This window comes from Leucoraja erinacea, unplaced genomic scaffold, assembly GCF_028641065.1.
Source record: "Leucoraja erinacea ecotype New England unplaced genomic scaffold, Leri_hhj_1 Leri_405S, whole genome shotgun sequence".
NCBI lineage: Eukaryota > Metazoa > Chordata > Chondrichthyes > Rajiformes > Rajidae > Leucoraja > Leucoraja erinaceus.
Window position 1 is genome coordinate 75894 of NW_026576306.1, and position 21930 is coordinate 97823.

At 47.6% G+C, this 21930-nt stretch overlaps 1 protein-coding gene and 1 pseudogene across 2 annotated transcripts in view; both read left to right on the forward strand.

Moving 5' to 3' along the window:
* Positions 1-12828, forward strand: part of LOC129693737 (NACHT, LRR and PYD domains-containing protein 3-like) — a 31757-nt gene extending 18929 nt beyond the window's left edge. For both annotated transcript variants that reach the window (XM_055630509.1, XM_055630508.1), the window contains 5 exons: positions 4693-4864; positions 4963-5028; positions 7627-9364; positions 9923-10090; positions 11671-12828. In XM_055630509.1, coding sequence (XP_055486484.1) covers positions 4693-4864; positions 4963-5028; positions 7627-9364; positions 9923-10090; positions 11671-11758 — 2232 coding nt within the window. In that variant the 3' untranslated portion in view covers positions 11759-12828. The remainder of the gene's footprint in view (positions 1-4692; positions 4865-4962; positions 5029-7626; positions 9365-9922; positions 10091-11670) is intronic.
* Positions 12829-20079: 7251 nt separating this feature from the next.
* On the forward strand, positions 20080-21646 carry LOC129693738 (tubulin alpha chain-like; annotated as a pseudogene).
* Positions 21647-21930: the final 284 nt, after the last annotated feature.

The following is a 21930-nucleotide window of genomic DNA, read 5'->3' on the forward strand; positions in this document are numbered from 1 at the left end:
CATGCTCCACAACTGCCTTGGTAGTTTAGGAGAAATTGTTAATGATATTCAAAACATTCATACCAATTATTTAACGTAAATGATAAATATTAACGTATTAATTCAAATCATAACCCTTGTATTCTTCAGGGATAAATTATCATACAGAACTTAATTTTTTTCCCGAAAACGTTCCTAACTGGTTTGTTATAAAATTTCTGAAACGTTTTCTCCGACGACCATCCTGCAGTCCTCAGGATTTGGTCCATGGATACATCAAGGCGTTTTGCTGCGAATGTAGCTGCAGCCCTCGTGGAGTGAGATTTAAATATGTTAGTGTCCACTCCCGCCTTTCTTAACCCATATTCCAGCCACCGCGAAATGGTCTGAGTTGACACTCTACGGTACGGTTTCTTATGGCTGATTAAAAAAGCCATTTCCTTGCCTCTGATAGCCTTTGTCCTTTCAATGTATAACAAAACGCGCTTCACTATACAGAGGCGTTCGTCCTCCGGGTAGGCCATAAATTCTATGACCTGCCCCGCTGATCCTGGTCTATTTTGTTTAATAAGGTCCTGAATCACAAAAAAACAAACTTCCTGCCGCCATAGTCAAGCCACCCAGTCTTAATATTTGCAATAACTGGACCCTTTGCGCTGTGACCAGCGCCATCAGCATTACCATTTTCCTAGTTAGTTTGTCCAGAGTTAATGCTGTAGCCGGCGACCAATTCCTTAGCATGGTCAGGACCACACTTACATCCCAGATTTGGTTATATCTTGTTTTGGGTGGCTTGGTGTTAAAGATGCATCTCAAAAGTTTAACTACCAGAGGATGTGATCACACAGACTGTCTTTCTGTTCCTTGCCACAAATAACTTGACAATGCACTTCTGGCACTAATCACAGTGTTGTAACTAAGTCCTTCATAGTGCAGGCTGGTGAGAAAACTCTAGCACCGCCGGAACATCCTTATTTCTGTGGTCCAGATTGTTTTTATGGCAGTAATTAGTCCATTTTCTAATATGACCTAAATACTGTTTTTGTGTAGACCTTCTTTGTGCTGCAGTGATCATGTCTACAGTTCTTTTTGATAGCCCAATGTCCCGTAACGGGTCTTTTAGAGTCTACAACCCAATAAATCAATATTTTCTATGGCGTGGGTGGCTATCCTGAGTTACTGGATGCACCAGCAACTTAGGACTATGTCTTAAAGTTATACATGGTTCCAGCACCATGTCCTGTATCACGGAGAACCATGGTTGGGTAAGCCAATCAGGTACTTTGAGAATCCCCCCTTAGTACCCCATTGATTAGTCAGAAAAGGAGGAAATGCATAAATGAACCATTTCCCCCAGTGCAGTGAGAATGCATCTGTAGCTTCTGCCCCAGGATCTGGTTCCCATGATACTTACCTCGGTAATTGGTGATTTAACCTGGATGCAAAAATCAATATCCGGCCTTCCATACTTTACTGTGATTTCAGCAAATACCGTTCTATCCAACATCCATTCAGTATTTTCAATAATTGTTCGTGACCTGGTGTCTGCCACTGAATTAGTATCCCTGGTAGATACGTAGCCGATAACCAAATATTCCTTTGGACACACCATTGCCAAATTGAGTTTGACGATTCATCACAAGATGTTGATATATTTCCACCCATATGATTTATATATGCCACCACTGAGGTGTTATCTATCTGCAATCTAACATGCTGCTGTTTCATTCCTGAGCAATACGATTTTAGCCCATAAAACGCACTTAACATTTCTAAGTAATTTATACCCTTAGTGTTAAGTAGGTTAGCTTCTTGTATATTCCATCTCCCCCACAGCTCGAGATGGTATCAGTTGCACACCAACCAATTGCACTGGCATCTGTTTGTAATACCACAGACGGGTTGTCAATAACTACTGGGTTGGAGCAATACTTAACATTGTGTTACCACCATTGTAATTCTTTTATGGCTTCAAGTGTTAGCTCCATTGGCCATCAAAATGGCCTCTACTAATTTTGAGTGCTCTAATCCTTTTGTAACTCTGTGGCTTTTCCTATTGGTAAAGTCATTAACATATTAAATGTGTTAATGGTGTCAATTTTGACTTAATTGAATGGATAATGAATCCCAGCTCTTCAAACAATTGTTTTGTGGCAACCACTGCCTGACATGCCAATTAAAAAGTTATTCCCACAATAAGTATAGCATCCAACTATGCCATTACTCTATGATTTTGTTGTTACGGCAATGCCAAAGATGGTTTAAGAATTTTACCTCTGATGAGTATTGTATAGTAAGCATCTTTAAGATCAATACTTGCCATAAAGTAGCCTGCTGAAACTAACTCTTTAGCAGTGCTAAAAGTATCCATTTTAAAATGAACATATTGCACAACATTGTTAAGCGTTGATAAACCAACAATAATACGGCAACCCCCATCTTTCTTATCTCTAATAAATATGTTTGAGACAAATTCCTGTTGTTCAGGTTTGGTTTGTTCAATTACCCCTTTAGTGAATAATCTTTGTAGTTCTATGTGAGCTTTAGCTTGTTCCAATTTAGTAAGCATGTATATTCTGTCCGGTGTATGTTGTACTGGAGGGTTTTGTTTGTGTATAACTCTATCAGATATCCCGTAATACTGCTAAGGATATATCTGTCCATAGTTATATTACACCATGCTTCCAAATGAAGTTGCAATGTCCCTCCAACTTCCGTGCTCCCAATAAATTCTGGAGCCCCAGATTCACCTACCTCCATGGTTATCGGTGAATCGAGTTATTTTCTTGGTTTCATTCGTGGTTGTGGAGGGCCTTGAGGTTTAGGTTGGGGTAGATGCTGAAGTAGAGGCTTTCGCATCTTCCACAGTGGTCGTCCTGGGCCAAACCCTAAAAAGGACGCTGCTGCTGGGTACCTCTGGCCTCTCTCCAATTCTTTGTACTATTATTATAAAAACGACCTTTCTTAGGAGGCCCATAAGGTTGATATCTTTTCCCCAGATATCCTTTGGATGCTCTAATCAGCCCCAAAGTCTTAGCCTCCTCATCCAAATCTTTAACCTGTTTGGACAGGTCTCCTCCAAATAACAGGGTTTTGGGGTCTTATAGGCCTTTGCTTACATAGTATAGCGAACCTAGGGTCTAGAGCTGGCTGAATGGCCCTTTTTCTAATATTATTTAGTTCAAACTGCACGTTGCAAAATAGTGCAAAAGCATCCTTGTGGTCACTAGTCATGTCCACCTTTTCTAACGTGCGGGCCAAGGCTGTTATGCCCACCGTGAGACCTTTCAGGGCATTTTGGATTTTAATATCCTGACTCCTAATGGCCTGCCCAACATGTCTTCAAATGCACCGGTTGACACTGGCTACATTAAGAGCACCACAATTTCCCGGGGGTAAATGCCTTGCCAACACCTCAGCAAAAGTATTAGCTTGAAGTTGATGGGTGGACATATATTCAATACTGAGAGCCATCCTGTCCTCGAGATCCTTCCCAGTTTGTTCCTGCTGGAAGTACTAGCCCACCATGTCCAGCAGGTTGTTTTTCTCCCCTTCAATAGGGGAAGGTGGCTCCATCTCCTGCTCAGATTCTGACCCAGTCAGACCTTCAATACCCTCCTCAGAGGAGTCTGATATGTCATGCAGCCCTTTTTGGGAAACTGCTGTGGGACATATTTTGCCCACTGTGGCTATCCTCCATATCCCGGAGCCTGCCACTCTGGAGAATTTCCTCCAGCAACCGCTCCAGCCGACTTCCATGCTCTCGGGCACTAGTCGATCGCGGGTGCTTTAATATATCGGACCGCTCCTGCCGACCTTGGTGCTCTCGGGCACTATGCCTACGTCGGTCCCCATGCCTACGGGCACTGGTCGCTCCCGGCCGCCCGATATACTCATGCCGCTCCTCACGGTCCCGGTACTCACGGGCACCTCTACCCGTTTGGGGTGGAGTTTGGCACTTGCTCCCTTATGGGAGATGCTGGTGCCGACATTCGTTGCTGCCTGCTGCTGGTCAGTAAACGACAGCGACATCTGTAGCTCTGTGCTGACGTCCGTAGCTGGCTGCCTGCTGCTGTTCAGAAACCGGCAGCGACGTCTATGGCTCTGTGCTGACGTCCGTTGCTGGCTGCCTGCTGCTGTTCAGAAACGGCAGCGACGTCTATAAAGAAAAGGTAAGGAACATTTTTCTTACCTGTGCTGGTTCTCAGCCTGCCGTTTGGGAGGAACGTCCTTCCTCCCGCAGCCCCACGGACCCCGTAGCGTAGGTCCTTGGGCTGTTGTCCGAGATGTCGGGCTGACGGCTACGGTGTACTCCTGTCGGCGTTCTTTCCCCGGCCAGCTGAAGTTGCACCAACTCCAGCTAAGGGACTATCTTGCTAGTGGCCGTTTGCTGGCTACCTGCTGCTTGCAGATTCCACCCTTGCCAGCTTTAAACAGCCTGCCTGTAGGAAAAAGTAAGGAAATAAACGACGTTCCCGTACCTTTCTATTGCAGGTTCGAAAAACCCTGCCGTTTGGGAGGAACGTCCTTCCTCCCAACAATGACGAGTTGCAATGCGTGTAGCGATATGGCACTCATGCGTCGTAAGCGGGGTTCTTCACGTAGTCACTCACGTGACTCCGAAGTAAAATATACCATCACTGAACAGCTAATTCCCTCCCCATTAGCCTTGTCTCATTCACTTCTCCATATATTCATTGTTGTTCTTCACAGAATATCGCTGAGCTCGTGGTAAAGAGAAACCGCAGAGACAGTTCCACACTCTTCGTCAGTCTGGTGATGGAGAAGGGTAACCGTGCCCGGCGGGTGATGTGGGAATCATTTGTGAAAATGCAGAATGAATTACCAAAGCTGAACAAAATACTGAAAGAAATCCAGGAGCTCGGTACGGTAAATCAACACTGAACTGAATATCACATTGAAACACTGGAGGTAACCATGTTATTCAAGTCTGGTTTAATGAATGTTCGTTGGTTTCAACAGGTCCTGATCCACATGAATACATAAACATCCTCAGAGGTTTATCTGTATTACCCTCTCATATGGAAGGTGAGTGTTTGAATGTACAGTTCGCACCAATGACTTGTTGGAATTGATGTAATACTGAAATTGTTCAGAGCTTTTCAGAATCGGAAATCAGAAGATCAAAGGCTCAGCAATTGTTGGACACGGGAATTCACTATGGATTGCTTCTATATCTGTAGATGCAGGTTAAGCTTAGTTTAGTGTATTGTCACATGTACTGAAGTACGTTGAAAAGCTTTTGTTGCGTTCGGCACGGGCTAGAAGGGTCGAGATGGCCTGTTTCCGTGCTGTAATTGTTATATGGTTTGTTATAAGGTAATAATTTAGTCAGCAGAAAGACAATACGTGATTATAATCGAGCCATTTACAGAATAGATAAACTATGAGGGAATAACGTTTAGTGCAAGGTAAAACGAGGAAAGTTCGATCCAGGATAGTCCGAGCGTAACCGAAGAGGTAGTTCGTAGTTCCCAGATCACTCGATCTCTGACATACACTGGAACTATTATACTGCATTATTTCAACTCCTCCTCACCTTTCACCCCACCAGCCGTCACATACAACAAATCATCCTCCGCCATTTCCGCCACCTCCAACGTGACCCCACCACTCGCCACATCTTCCCATCTCCCCCATGTCTGCCTTCCGCAAAGACCGCTCCCTCCGCAACTCCCTTGTCAATTCTTCCCTTCCCTCCCGTACCACCCCCTCCCCGGGCACTTTCCGTTGCAACCGCAAGAAATGCCACACCTGTCCCTTCACCTCCCCCCTCGACTCCGTTCAAGGACCCAAGCAGTCGTTCCAGGTGCGACGAAAAGTTCACCTGCATCTCTTCCAACCTCATCTACTGCATCCGCTGCTCTAGATGTCAGCTGATCTACATCGGTGAGACTACGCAGAGGTTGGGCGATCGTTTCGCCGAACCCTCCGCTCCTCCGCAAGAACCTACCGGTGGCTCACCACTCAACTCCCCTCCATTCCCAATCCGCCTCCTCTCTCTCATGGGTCTCCCAATCCGACCTCTCTTTCCCCTGAAATCTCCTCCAACAGCGCTCATATTCCGCCTGCTGAGCCCCGTCGCCTCTCCTTCATAGAACAGCACCGATCCCCAAGCATTGGGAGCAGAGTCCGTAGACATTGGCATGAACATTGAATACTCCGCCAATTTTGCTAGCCCCTGAGCCCTGCTCAAGGGCTCCCCTCTCCTTCCCCCCCTCGATATCTTGAACTCCAAGCCCACTGCCCTCTCCTCCTCCCTCCTTCACCCCCTCTCTCCCGACTTCCCCTCCACCCACCCCCCTTTATCATCTCTCAGGCTCCCTCTCACGGTATTCCTGCCAGAAATGACACACTCTCCTCCCCCTTCTGAAGTCCTGAGTCTCGACTATTTTTCTCAAGACCCAATCTCTCCAGTCCTGAGTCCCAACATTGTCTACACTGCATTATTTGTTCCCTCCATCCTCGTTTGACCCTTTCTCCCCTTAGGATGCCTTCCACTATGTACAAAGACTCTTCTCTTCAACTCCTGCCAGGCGTCTGTGAATCTCTTTCTACACTTGATCTTCCTCCACATCTTTAACCCCACATCAGGTCCATGGAAGAGTCTTCCTATACCACACTGTGTAAACCACAATCTCACTCCATAGAGTCGAGACACTCTGTGAAATCCTCACACTCTTCATAGGGTCTCCGATGTGTAACCCCACACACTCCTTAGATAGATCCTCTGACACACTGTGTAGACCCCACACACTCCTGGATAGAGTCCTGACATCTCCCCACTGTGTAACCCCACAACACTCTCTCCTCTGACACACTGTCCCCACACACTCCTGGATAGAGTCCTGACACACTGTGTAACCCCACACATCTTTCTGGATAGAGTCCCTGACACCTCTGTTTTCCCACACACTGGATTTCTCTCTCTTGACACACTCTATCCCACACACTCCTGGATAGAGTCCTCTTCGTCACTCTCGTAACCCCACACACTCCTGGATAGAGTCCTGACACACTGCTGTGTAACCCTCACCACTCTCCGCTGGATAGAGTCCCTGACACACTGTGTAACCCCACACACTCCTGGATAGAGTCCCTGACACACTGTGAACCCCCACACACTCCTGGATAGAGTCCTGACACACACTGTGTAACCCCACACACTCTCTGGATCTCTGAGTCCTGACACACTGTGTAACCCCACACACACTCTCTCGCGAGTCCCCTGACACACTGTGTAACCCACACACTCCTGGATAGAGTCCTGAACACTGTGTATCTCTCCACACACTCTCTGGATAGATTCCTCTCACATGTGTAACCCCACACACTCTCTGGATAGAGTCTCTCTCACTCTGTGTCTCTCCTCTGTCACACTCCTGTAGAGTCCCTGTCTCTCACTTTGTAACTTCCTCCACTCTCTTCTCCTCTCTCTAGAGTCTCTGACTCACTGTGTAACCTCGCACTTTTTCTCCTTACTGCACAGTAACCCCCACAGCTCCTTCTTGTGTGAACCCCACACACTCCTTGAAGGGAGTCCTGACACATTCTGTAATCTTGAATGTTGAGTTTTGAGTTGAGCCATCTAACAGTGTCCCCATTATCTGCCGTTTCCCGTGCAAGATGTTCAACACAAACACAAGGAGACTCTGCGAGCACAGACTGAAACACTGAGCGTGAACACGATCCAGATGAAGGAGAAGGTTAAGGTTTTCCAGTTGCTTGATCGATACGCTGAGCTCACAATCATCTCCACTGTTCGAGATCGGACACTGGTGGAACATGAGCTGCTGGCAAGAGGTCGGGATCATGAAGAGTGGAGAGAGAAATGTCTCCGGAGAGAATTGGAAAAAATCAGGACAGATCAATTGTTCCAGAGCAGCTTTACCCGGAGTAAATCCCGATCTGGGTGTACAGCATCAGTGGTCGGAGTCGCGGGGATCGGAAAAACAACATTGGTGCAAAAGATTGTTCATGACTGGGCCACGGGGAAAATATACCAACACTTCCAATTTGTCTTCAGTTTCAAATTCCGAGATTTGAACACTATTAACTGCAGAATAACCCTGAGGGAACTGATTCTGGATCAGTATCCTTACTTTAAGAATATCCTGGGAGAAGTCTTGAAGAACCCAGAGGGATTGCTGTTTATATTCGATGGTTTGGATGAATTCAAGGGTAGAATCGATTTTTCTGACAGTCGGAGAGATACAGAACCTAAGCATCAGTGCCCAGATCCCGAGTGGTGGTGTGAAGTGTCTGACATTGTGTACAGTTTAGTCCAGCACAAGCTTCTCCCAGGGTGTTCAGTGCTAGTGACCACCCGCCCCACTGCGTTACATTTACTGGAAAAGGCAGAGATCACTGTCTCGGCTGAAATTCTGGGATTTGTTGGTGAGGAACGGAAAGAATATTTCACCAGGCATTTTGAAGATCAGACGGTGGCAGCAGCTGTTTTCAAACATGTGAAGGAGAACGAGATCCTGTACACCATGAGCTACAACCCCTCCTACTGCTGGATCCTCGGCCTGACACTGGGCCCCTTCTTCACACAAACACACCGGGACCCGCAGCGGGTTCCCAAGACCATCACCCAACTATATTGCTGCTTTATTTACAACATCCTGAAAAACCACGGCCGTGAGATTGAGAACCTTCGTGAGGTGTTACTGAGGGTTGGTCAGATGGCCTTCACTGGAGTGTCCGAGAAGAACATTGTGTTCACAGATGGAGATTTGATCAAATACAATCTGCAGCCTTCCCAGTTCCTGTCCGGGTTCCTGATGGAACTTTTGGAGAGAGAGGATTCAGCCCGGAGCGTGGTGTACACCTTCCCCCACCTCACTATCCAAGAGTTTGTAGCCGCACTCGCACAATTCCTGACTGTAGATCCCGACGATATCATGAAATTCCTGTCTGAAGCTCACAGCACAACAGACGGGCGATTTGAAGTATTTCTCCGTTTTGTCGCTGGTCTCTCCTCCCCACGGGCAGCTCGGGTCCTGGAGGAGTTTCTGGGTCCATTTCCTAATGAAACAACCTGCCGAGTAATTGACTGGGTGAAGGAGGAGGTTAAACGGCAGGCTGGAAACAAAGGGGGCGACGATGGTAAACGGAGGCTCCTGAACACGATGCACTACCTGTTTGAATCTCAGAATCCTGCACTGACTCAGCAGACACTGGGATCTGTGGAAACACTTTCATTCCGTGGACTGGAATTGACCCCAATTGACTGTGCGGTCCTGTCTCATGTCATCAGGCCCTGTGATACAATGAAACACCTCGATCTGTGGAACTGCCGCATTCAGTGTGAAGGTCTCCAGCGGCTGGGACCGGCTCTGCAGAAGTGTCAGCACTTGGGGTAACTGGCCGTTTGATGCTAACACTGAACTCTAAAATTGTTTCACTATTTGGTTCTTCCGTCCAGCACCCCTTCTATGGGGCCGGACGCCAATGTGCACGAGGGGCACCCGTCCTATTTACCGTACCCCAGGTTGGCGGTGAACCATTCCTTCACCCCTCCCCCCCCCCCCCCCACCCTTCCCCCCCCCCCCCCCCACACCCCGCCCCCCTCCCCCCCCCCCCCCCCCCCCCCCCCCCACCCACCCCCCCCAGAACGGGTCAACGTGTGTTGTAGCCGTTCTCTGCCCTTTGGGGAACAGAAGTTGTCTATCTCACCTGGGATTCAGTGACCTGGGAGATTTCGGAGTGAAACTGGTGTCTGCGGCTCTGAGGAACGCGGACTGAAAAATACAGAGACTGGAGTAAATCCAAAACTGTGAGAGGTTGTGTTTACAGTCACTGGATGTGTGGCACTGAATATTAATATGACCAGTAATTGTGTCACTGATAAACACTGGGGATTTGCACCGTCTCCTGTCTCTCTGTGTCCCTCACCCTCACTCTCTCTCATTTCCAGGCTGGAAAATGTCGGTCTCACAGATTCTGGAGCCGAAGTTCTCGTCTCCGCTCTCAGTACAAACCGAACGGTGACGATGCTGGAGCTGGGATACAACTCCCTCACCGATGAATCTGTTCCCGCTCTCCGCCGCCTCGTACTGAACCTCCCGAGTCTGAAGCTGATTTGGTGAGTGTTTGTATTAATGTTTAATGTGACAGTCTTAGAATAAAGGGGAGGCCATTTAAGACTGAGGTGAGAAAAAACTTTTTCACCCAGAGTGTTGTGAATTTGTGGAAATCCCTGCCACAGCGGGCAGTGGAGGCCAAGTCACTGGATGGATTTAAGAGAGAGTTAGACAGAGCTCTGGGGGCTCGTGGAATCAAGGGAAATGGGGAGCAGGCAGGCACGGGAAATTGATTGGGGACGATCAGCCATGATCACAATGAATGGCGTTGCTGGCTCGAAAGGCTGAATGGCCTCCTCCTGCACCTATTTTCCATGTTTCTATGCTTCTATAAAATAGAAAATAGAAACATAGAAAAATAGAAAATAGATGCAGGAGGAGGCCATTCGGCCCTTCGAGCGAGCACCACCATTGTGATCATGGCTGATCGTCCCCCATCAATAACCCATGCCGGCGTTTTCCCCATATCCCTTGACTCCAATAGTTCCTAGAGCTCTATCTAACTCTCTCTTAAATCCATCCAGTGACTTGGCCTCCACTGCCCCACATTGGGAACATTTTTCCTGCATCTAGCTTGTTCTGTCATTTTATGCTCCTAATATCCTCTTCACAGTTTAGACTGCCACCCAGCTTTGTGTCATCCGCAAACTTGCTAGTGTTGCTCCTAATTCCCTCTTACAAATCATTAATATATATGGTAAACTGCTGCAGCCCCAATACCGAGCCTTGCGGCACTCCACTCGCCACTGCCCGCCATTCTGAAAATGACCCGTTCACTCCTACTCTTTGCTTCCGGTATGCCAACTAATTTTCTATCCATGTCAACACCCAACCTCCAATACCATGTGCTCTAATTTTAGTCACCAGTCTCCCGTGCGGGACCTTATCAAAGGCTTTCTGAATGTCTAGATACACTAAATCCACTGGCACCCCTTCATCCATTTTACTTGTCACATCCTCAAAAAATTCCAGAAGATTAGACAAGCATGAGTTCGCTTTCGTACACCCATGTTGACTTGGACCAATCCTTTTACTGCTATCCAAATGCCTCATTATTATCTCTTTAATAATTGACTCCAGCATCTTTCCCACCACCGAAGTCATGCTAACTGGTCTGTAATTCCCCGTTTTCGCTCTCGCTCCTTTCTTGAAAAGTGGGATAACATTAGCTCCACATGAACTGATCCTGAGTCTATTGAACATTGGAAAATGATCACGGATGCGTCCACTATTTCTAGAGCCACCTCCCCGAGGACCCTGGGATACACACCATCAGGCTCATGGGATTTATCAGCATTGAGTCCCTTTAGCCTACCCACTATTATTTATCGCCTAATGAAAATGTATTTTAGTTCCTTTACCCCCGTAGATCACGGTCCTCCAGTACATCCAGTACATCTGTGGGATTGTTTGTGTCTTCCTTAGTGAAGACAGATCCGAAGTACCTATTGATATCAGGGGATCCGCGGGCTTCTCCTGTGATTTTGTACTGTAAGTGTTGTTGAAATATTAACCCCAGTTCCTGTTATTGACACAGTTTGTTAATCTGATTATTTCCTCTTCATTCCTCAACCTGTTTCAGGCTGTGGGGGAATAAATTCAGTGCAGATGGACGGAACCAGCTGAGTAGTCTTCCGAGAATCAGACCCGGACTAAGACTGACCGTGTGAACATCTCTAGTGTGAACGTCACCGCCCTGGGGACCGGAATATTGTTGGCCGATTCACCGCACTCCCCTTGAAACGGCCGCCCTCCCCTCGAAACGGCCGGCGCGCCGGGATTAAACACCAACGGTTCCCGGGCGGGCTGTGTCATAGAAACATAGAAATATAGAAAATATGTGCATGAGTAGGCCATTCGGCCCTTCGAGCCAGCACCGCCATTCATTGTGATCATGGCTGATCATCCCCTATCAATAACCCGTGCCTACCTTCTCCACATATCCTTTGACTCCACTCGCCCCTAGAGCTCTATCTAACTCTCTCTTAAATCCATCCAGTGACGGCCTCCACCGCCCTCTGTGGCAGGGAATTGCATAAATTCACAACTCTCTGGGTGAAAACGTTTTTTTTTTCTCACCTCTTAAATTACCTTCCCTTTATTCTAAGACGGTGGCCCCTGGATCGTGACTCACCCAACATTGGGAACATTTCCCCTGCATCTTGCTTCTCCAGTCCTTTTATAATTTTATATGTTTCTATAAGATGGGCCCCTCATCCTTCTAAACTCCAGTGAATACAAGCCTAGTCTTTTCATTCTTTCCTCATATGACAGTCCCGCCATCCCAGGGATCAATCTCGTGAACCTATGCGCTGCACTGATTCAATCACAAGGATGTCCTTCCTCAAATTAAGAGACCAAAATTGTACACACTATTCCAGATGTGGCCTCACCAGATCCCTATATAAACTGCGTCGTCAGAGGCGGCACTGCCTGCCGTCACGTCACCCGGATTCGCGGTGCTGCTGCTGGTGCCGGATATCCGGTACTGCCCCCAGTCGGAGACATGTGAATTGCAGCCGGACCTGATGTCATCATTAGCGGCCCCCCGATCTTGGTGCGGAACGATGGTGACAACAGCTACAATGTTCAAACTGTTCATTCACACAACGATGTCTGTTACTGCTTTATCATCTGTAAATCATATGTGAATTGTTTATTACATTTTAATATTTGTAAAGTTTATTGATGTATAGCCTACTAATATTTGCAAAACTCAATAAACACTTGTCAATTCTGGATCCCTGTCGAATTGCTGATCACTTGAGCAGAAATAGGTGATCTTCCCTTCTGCATCCATTCTTTATTCACTCCGTTCACACCCTCCATTCCCAAACCTTTCTCCGCTGCTTTCTCTCTCCGTTTACCCTCGCGTATTCTCCCCCCTTCTTCTACTCTACCATGAATAACCATCTGTCTCCCCGTACCTTCACACTCCCTCCTGCACCAACCCCCCTATTACCCCCTACTGCCCCCTCTCCTGTACCCCACCTCTTGCATCCCACCACCTGCACCCTCCTTCTGCACCCCTCTCCTGCTGCCACCCATTCTGCACCATCCTTCCTATACCCCCTACAGCCTTCCTCTGCTCCCCATCTCACACTCCCTCCTGCTCTCCCCTCCTCACCCGCTCGTCCTCAGCCCGTGTGTCAAATTCCCCTCCTGCTTTGCCTTCGTGCTACCCCTCCTCGTACCCCTCATTCCCTCCCCATTCGCTCCCTTAATTCCGTCCCACTCATTCCCTCCCCCTCATTCCCCACCGATAATTCCCACCCGCTCATTCCCTGCCCCTCATCCTCCCTCATTCATCCCTCCTCATTCCCTCCCACTAATTCCTTCCCCCTCATTCCCTCCCCATTCCGTCTCCCTCATTCCCTTCCCCTCATTCGCTCCCCCCATTCCCTCCCCCTCATTCCCTCCCACTAATTCCTTCCCCCTCATTCCCTTCCCCGCATTCCCTTCCCCTCCTTCCCACTCATTCCTTCACCCTCATTCCCTCTCGCTCTCCTCTCCCCATCATCTTCACCCCCCCCATTCTCTCCCCTCTCACATTCAACCCCCATATCCCTCCCTCATTCCCTTCCCTCCCTCATTCTCCCCTCACATTCTCTCCCCCCCCCCCCCCTCCCCACCCCGCCGTTCCATCCTGGATACCAGCATATATAGCAGGATGACTGGATGGCAGAAGCCAAAGAGTGGCAAGTAAGGAATCTTTTTCATGTTGGCTGCCAGTGACTAGTTGAGTTCCGCAGGGCTCGGTGCCGGGGCGCTACTCTTCACGTTGTATATTAATGACTTGAACGAGGGGATTGAAGGCTTCGTGGCAAAGTGATACGAAAATAGCTGGAGGTGTAGGTAGTGTAGAGAGAGCAAGGACTCCGTAGAAGGACTTGGACAAGGTGGGAGATTGGGCAGATAAGTGGCAAATGGAATATAGAGCGCACGGTGTGGAGTCGTGCATTCTGGTAGTAGGAATAAAGGTGTATACTATTTTTTAAATAGGTCGAATATCCAGAAATCGCATATACAATGAACTTGGGTGTGAGATACAGGGAGAGATTGTGAAAACTAGGTATCTATTCCATGGAGCGCAGGAGGATGATGGGAGATCAAAAAGAGGTGTACAAAATCATGGGAGCAATAGATCGCGTAAATGCCCAGAGCCTTTTGCCCAGTCGGGGAATCGATGACCAGAGGACATCGGTACAATGTGAAGGGGAAATCCGAGGGGTAACCTTTTCACACAATGGTAGTGGGCGAATGGAACAAACTGCCGGAGGAGGTAGCTGACGAAGAGACTATCCCATCTATTAATACACATTTGGATAGGTACATGGATAGAACAGGTTTGGAGGGATATGGACCAAGCGCAGGCAAGTGGGATTATTGTAGCTGGGGCATTGCTGGCCTGTGTGGGTGAGTTGGGCCGTAGGGCCTGTTTCCACACTGTATCACTCTGTGACTAGTGTAGCTGGGAGATTGTTGGCCGGTGTGGGCAAGTTGGGCCGAAGGGCCTGTTTCCGCAATGTATCACTCTAAGACTCTATTGGGGCAGGTTCCCAAAAAAGTTCATCAGCAAGTTGAATCAGTAGTAAAGAAAGCAAACTCAATGTAGGTTAACATTTATTTCAAGATGGGTTGTGTGCAAGCAAATAGGAATATAACTAGATTAAGTGGGACCCGTTGGGTCCCAGCATCACACGGGAGGGCTGGACACCCAACACAACATTCCACCTCACCACCAATTCCAATATTGCTGGCCAGTGGGGGGGGGTACTTTCTGTTGCGCTAGTATGAGTGTTGTGGGCCAAAGGTACTGGTTTCCAGAGGGCTAGTGTGGAGTTTGTGGGCCGAATGGATTTTTGGGCTGGCAGCTCAGTCACTGAGGGCTGGCAGTACAATTACTAAGGCCTGGCAGTACAATCACTCGGACCTGGCAGGCAGTCTGGTGGCTGAGAAACTGCCAGAAATTCTGAACAAAACAAGTGACAGACTGTAAGAGAGAAGGGGGAAGAGGGTGGACTGAATGGATTATTGAGCTGGCAGTTCAGTCACTTACAGCTGGGGGGCTGGCAGTTCACGAACTCACGGCTCGTGGGCTGGCAGTGCAGTCACTCACGCCTGGTACGCTGGCAGTTCACTCAGTCACCCCATCTACCTTCAGCCCACCCCCCCCCCCCACACTCTGCTCCTTGCCATTTTCCTCCCACCCACACATTCAGTGCATCTCCCCACAATCTCCCCCAATGCACACTTAGTGGCTCTCCCACTAAGCAGCCATTCCTGCCTATTAGGTTCCTATTGCGATGAAGAATATGCAGGCATCAAAAGTGCAAAAAGGATTTATTAAAGTTTTAAATCTGAATGACTCTTAAAATATAAGAACAATTTAAATGTTAAAGATGAGAATTAATTAAAGTTGTTTCTTGTTGTGTCTCTTGTGTTCTGCTGCTCACTGCCTCGTGATGACTATTTCCCGGTGATTAAAAAAGAGACAATTTTAATATAGAGAAATTCAGAGGTCTAATTTTAAGAAAGAAAATCTGAGAATTTATCTCAGAAGTCATCATTCAACAAAGCACGTTTTTAATGACAACATTCTTGGTCGATGTTCCATCCTTCAGGAAACCTTTGACATTTCCCGTAATCTTTCCACCAAAAGGCTTAATGTTGCTGCAGACATCTTGAAGAGTTCTGTCCACAACTTCAAAGCTTTCTCTCCTAATCATCACTAACAATGACTTTCACTTGCCTCATGAAATGTGCCGTCTTAGAGTCCTTCTCGATGTTGCACAATGTATCCTCGGCAACTTGGATGGGTATCTTGAATCTAGAATGTGCAGTTCTTCCACCTGGCATTAACGCAGCTGCTATCCCAGAAGATGCTACAGCAATAGCCACATCACCTTGACCTCTAACTTTTCCTGACATGGTGTCGAAAAAGCAGCCTAAAGACAATTTCAGTTGTTAATGAACACTGAAGATTTTGTGCAAAATATTTTATTGAGGTGGGGGCTGTCAGGGTGGGGTGGGGGGTGGCAAATGTCGTGCAACCAAGGGAGGGGCGCAGCTTCAGGCGGGGTTCTCGTGAGCTGATGAGAAGGGGGGGGGGGGGGTGTCAGCATGCAGGGGATGTGGGCGGCATCAGTAGGGGGTGCGTCCTATAGCCGGGTGGAGGGCAGCATCCTGAGATGGGTGATTCAGTGGAGGGGGGGGGGGGGGGGGGGGAAGTGAGCGATTCACTCATGACCTCTGGACTCACTCACTGCCTTGGGATTAATTCATGGCCTTTGAACTGACTGATTCTCACAGCTTGTGGACTGACTGATGCCCGACTTCTCGAGTCACCTCCGACTTTTGTAAACTGAAAACTGTAACATGTGCATTGAGGAACAGCTTCTTCCTGACAGCCATCACGCTATTAAACAAACAAATAAGCTCTGAACTACGAAATACTATATTAGTTGTTCTATTGGTTGATCACACACACACTCCACCTCACACAGACTCACACTCACAGACCCATTCACACTCACATACACTAATTCACACATACACATACTCATTTACACACACATTCACACTCATTTGCACACACATTCTCACACACACACACAGACACAGTCACACACACAGAGTCATACACACACACATTCACACACACACACAGACTCATTCACACACACACACACAAACTCAATGACACACATTCACGCACAGACTAATTTACACACACGGACTCATTCACACACACGGACTCATTCACACGCACACACACAGACTCATACACACACACATACACAGACTCATTCATACACACACACACAGACTCATTCACTCAAACACACAGACTCATTCACACAAACACCCAGACTCATTCACACAGACACAGACGCATCCTCCACCTCAAGACGCCGCCCTCTGGGTGGCAAACATCGTGCAGCTAAGGGAGAGGCACAACTTCAGGCGGGGGATCTCGTGAGCTGATGAGAAGGGGGAGGGTGTCCTCATGCAGGGGATATGGGCGGCTTCAGTAGGGGGTACATCCTAAAGCCAGGCGGAGGGCAGCGTCTTGAGGTGGGCGATGTCAATGGAGGGGGGGGGGGGGGGGGGTGGCGAGTGACTTACTGATGACCTTTGGACTCACTCACTGCCTTGGGATTAACTCATGGCATTTGGACTGACTGACTCTCACGGCTTGTGGCCTGACTGATGCCCGACTTCTGTAGTCACGTCCGACTTGTAAACTGAAAACTGTAACATCTACATCGAGGAACAGCTTCTTCCTGACAGCCATCACGCTATTAAACTTAACAAATAAGCTCTGAATTACGAAAGACTATTATTTGTACTATTTGTTGATCACACACACCCTCCACCTCACACAGACTCACGCACACACACACACACGCACACACACAGACTGAGTCACACACACTGACTCACTCACACACACACACACATATACACACAAACTCATATAAACACACACTCATTCACACACACAGAGACTTATACACACACTCATATACACGCACTTAGACTCATATACACACAGTCATATACACACCGAGTCATATACACACACGCACTCAGACTCATTCACATACACATATTCACACACATACTCATTCACACACACACATACTCATTCGCATACACATATTCACACACAGACTCATTCACACACACACACAGACTCATTCACACTCATTCACACACACACAGACTCATTCACACACACATCTACACACACGCACACAGTCATTCACACACACACACCTATACACACACACACAGTCATTCACACTCACACACAGCCTCATTCACACACACGCTCACACACACAGAAACTAATTCACACACAGGACTCATTCACACACACATTCATTTACACACGCATACACGGACTCATTCACACACACACAGACTCATTCACATACACACACACAAATTAATTCACACTCACACACAAACTCATTCACACTCACACACATTCACAAACACACTCATTCACACACACATTCATTCACACACAGACTCACATTCACACACAGACATTCACACACACACAGACTCATTCGCACACACAGACGCATTTACACACACCGACACATTTACACACACAGAGACTCATCCACACACACTCATTTACACACACATACACAGGCTGATTCGCACACACACACGCAGACTCACTCACACAGACGCATTCGCACATGCACACACATACACAGGCTCAATCCCACACACATTCAAACACACACACACAGACTCATTCCACTCATTTCCACACACTCATTCACACACGCAGACTCATTCACACACACACACATACACACACAGACTCATTCACACTCACACTTACACACACACACACTCATTCACACAGATTAATTCCAACACACACACACTCGCTCACAGACTCATTCACACACATTCACACACACACACAGATACTCATTCACGCACGCAGACTCATCCACACACGCAGCCTCATTCTCACACACAGACTCATTCACACTCTCACACACACGCAGTTTCACTCACATACACACACATAGATACTCATTCGCACACACATTCTCACACACACGCATACACATTCACACTCACACACAGACTCGTTCCTACACACACACAGACTCATTCACGCACACATATACACATACTGTCTTTCACACCCACACACACATATACACACAGTCATTCACACTCACACACAGCCTCATTCACACACACATTCACACACACACAGCCAAATTCACACACAGAGACGCATTCACACACACATTCATTTACACACACATACACGGACTCATTCACATACACACACACAAATTCATTCACACTCACACAGACTCATTCACACTCACACACAGACTCATTCACAAACACAATCATTCACGCAGATTCTTTCACACACACAGACTCACATTCACACACAAACTCATTCACACACATACACGCACTCATTTACACACACGCAGACTCATTCACACAAACACAGAGACTCATTCACACAAACACAGAGACTCATTCACACACACTCATTTACACACACATACACAGACTGATTCGCATATACCCAAACATACACAGTCATTCACACTCACACACACTCATGCACGCACACATTCATGCACACAGAGACTCATTCACACACACACACACAGACTCAATCGCACACACATTTATTTACACACACTTACACAGACTCATTCACACACATTCTCACGCACACACGCAGACTCATTCACACCCACATTCTCACACACACACAGGGTCACACACACATATTCATTCACACACACACAGATATTCACACAGTCACACACGCACTGCTGCTGCTGTAACACAATGCTGACTTTAAATAACATCTAATAAACACACACACACACACACACACACACACATACACACACACACACACAACTAAAATGCCAAGTAACCTCAGAACGTGTTGAATATAGTGTGTAAAACGAATCATTAAAGTCTGCTGTAGAGGCTGTGGTTGAAACACAATGCTGCTTTCAAACAACACAAACAAACACACACACACACACACACACACACACACACACACACACACACACACTCTCACACACATACACTGATACATACACACATACACACACACACACTGATACATACACACACACACAATACTAAAATGCCAAGTAACTTCAGAACATGTTGAATATACAGTGTGTAAAATGAATCTTCAAAGCCTGCTGTAGAGTGTGAAACACAATGCTGCTTTTAAATGACGTCTAACAAACACACACTTACCATAGAGAAAGCAGCCAGCTCTGTTGAATTATTCAGCAGCGCCTGCACTCTGTGTCTTCTGCAGTCAGCGCCATCTTGTCACCGACCAGAAATGACGGCATCGAAGCCGTCTTGTTGATAACCGGAAATGACGTCATCGTCGCCATCTTCCCGATAACTGGAAATGATGTCATCGACGACATCTTACCGATAACCGGAAATGGCGTAATCGGCGCCATCTTGCAACCCAGCCACAATCGCAAAATGAGCGCCAATTTTAAACATAAACACAGTTCTGATCAAATAAAAAAGTGTATTCATGCTTTATCCATCTGAAAACGTTTGCAACCATTTTAAAACCCAAGAGAAACAAATTTGCAAACTCTTTACAACAAATGCATTTCATTTTCTATAAACATTCATGTTGGAGGCAATATAGACAAATTTGAAAACGTTTTACGACAAATGCATTTCATTTTCTATAAACATTCATTTCAAAGACAATAGAGACAAATTTGCAAACTCTTTACAACAAATACTAAAATTCCAAGTAACTTCAGACCACGGAAAACAAAATACATATCAATTGGCTGAAAACGCACATGGAGGGGACTCACCGTGGAGTAGAGCCGCAGCTCAGAGAGCCGTGACACTTTCGCTTCGTGGGTGCGGCAGATATTGATTGAGGCAGAACACTTTCGGGTTTTATAGTACCTCCCCCTGCCGCCAGCCGGGGCAGCAGAGAGAATGGGGAATTATGTGAAAACATTAATATCTCTGTCATTTTTTATCGACGGGAAAATGCTCGACACACATGCGGCAGAGGGGGGCACTGAGCGAGGTGGCCAAAAATGACGGCCGTAGGTGGCGGCGTTCTCTCGAAAATCGCAGCGCAGTCGGCCAAAAGTGATCAAGAAAAGAGATTTAGTAATATAGATATAATATTAAAACTGTGTGTGTGTGTTTCTGCCTGACATGTGGTGTCCGCCTTTGTTTCGTTGCTACGCCAACACCAGACGCAGATACGCCGAGATTTTTTCCATTTCGGCAGAGATTTCACTTTCATTCCAAGTCCTGATTAAATTTCGTCGTCCCCGTCCCCGTCCCCGTCCCCGCCCCCGCCCCCGCCCCCGCCCCCGCCCCCGCCGCCATAAACGGCTGCTGGCGCTCGCCTCTCGCCTCTCGCCTCAAATACGCCATTTAAAAACAGCAGCACTGCTGAGTGGTCGAATCTTGTTGTCCATCACTCCGACTACGCCTTCATGATGGACAACGAAGCCATTTACGACTTGTGTGTGCGGAACCATCGAGCCATCCACCTACACCAACCTCAACCGCCTGATCGCGCAGATCGTGTCGTCCATCACCGCCTCACTGGCTTCGACGGGGCCCTCAACGCGGACCTGACTGAGTTCCAAACCAACCTGGTCCCCTACCCGCGTATCCACTTCCCACTCGCCACCTACGCGCCCCTGATATCGGCCGAGAAAGCTGACCACGAGCAATTATCGGTCGCCGAAACCACCAACGCCTGCTTCGAGCCGGCCAACCAGATGGTGAAGTGCGACCCCCGCCAGGGCAAGTACATGGCGTGTTGCATGTTGTACCGCGGGGACGTGGTGCCCGAGGACGTCAACGGCTCCATCGCCACCGTCAAGAGCAAGCGCAGCATCCAGTTCGTGGACTGGTGCCCGACCGGGTTCAAGGTGATTGAAGGTTTTGAGACTAAATTCTGTATATCCGGTGGAGGAGGGACATTGGCTGTATATGTCCGCTACCTCAGGTAAACGACGCATCTAGAAATGATAAATAGGTCACTGTATTCATGGACAATAATTGGTGAGTACCTCCCCCTCTCTCCCCACTGTGCCCTCCCTACTGAACACCCCAACGCTATGTAGTCATCCCATGGGAATGTTCTAACCGGGTCCCAACATTTGCAGGAGACATCCTGTCCTGATGCGGGCGCTTGGGATGAAGGAGAGTGGGTGGATTTGAAGTAATTTACGAGCATGAAGACGATGGGCCGAAGTACCTCTTTCTGCAGGGTAATCGGTCAGTAAAAATACTC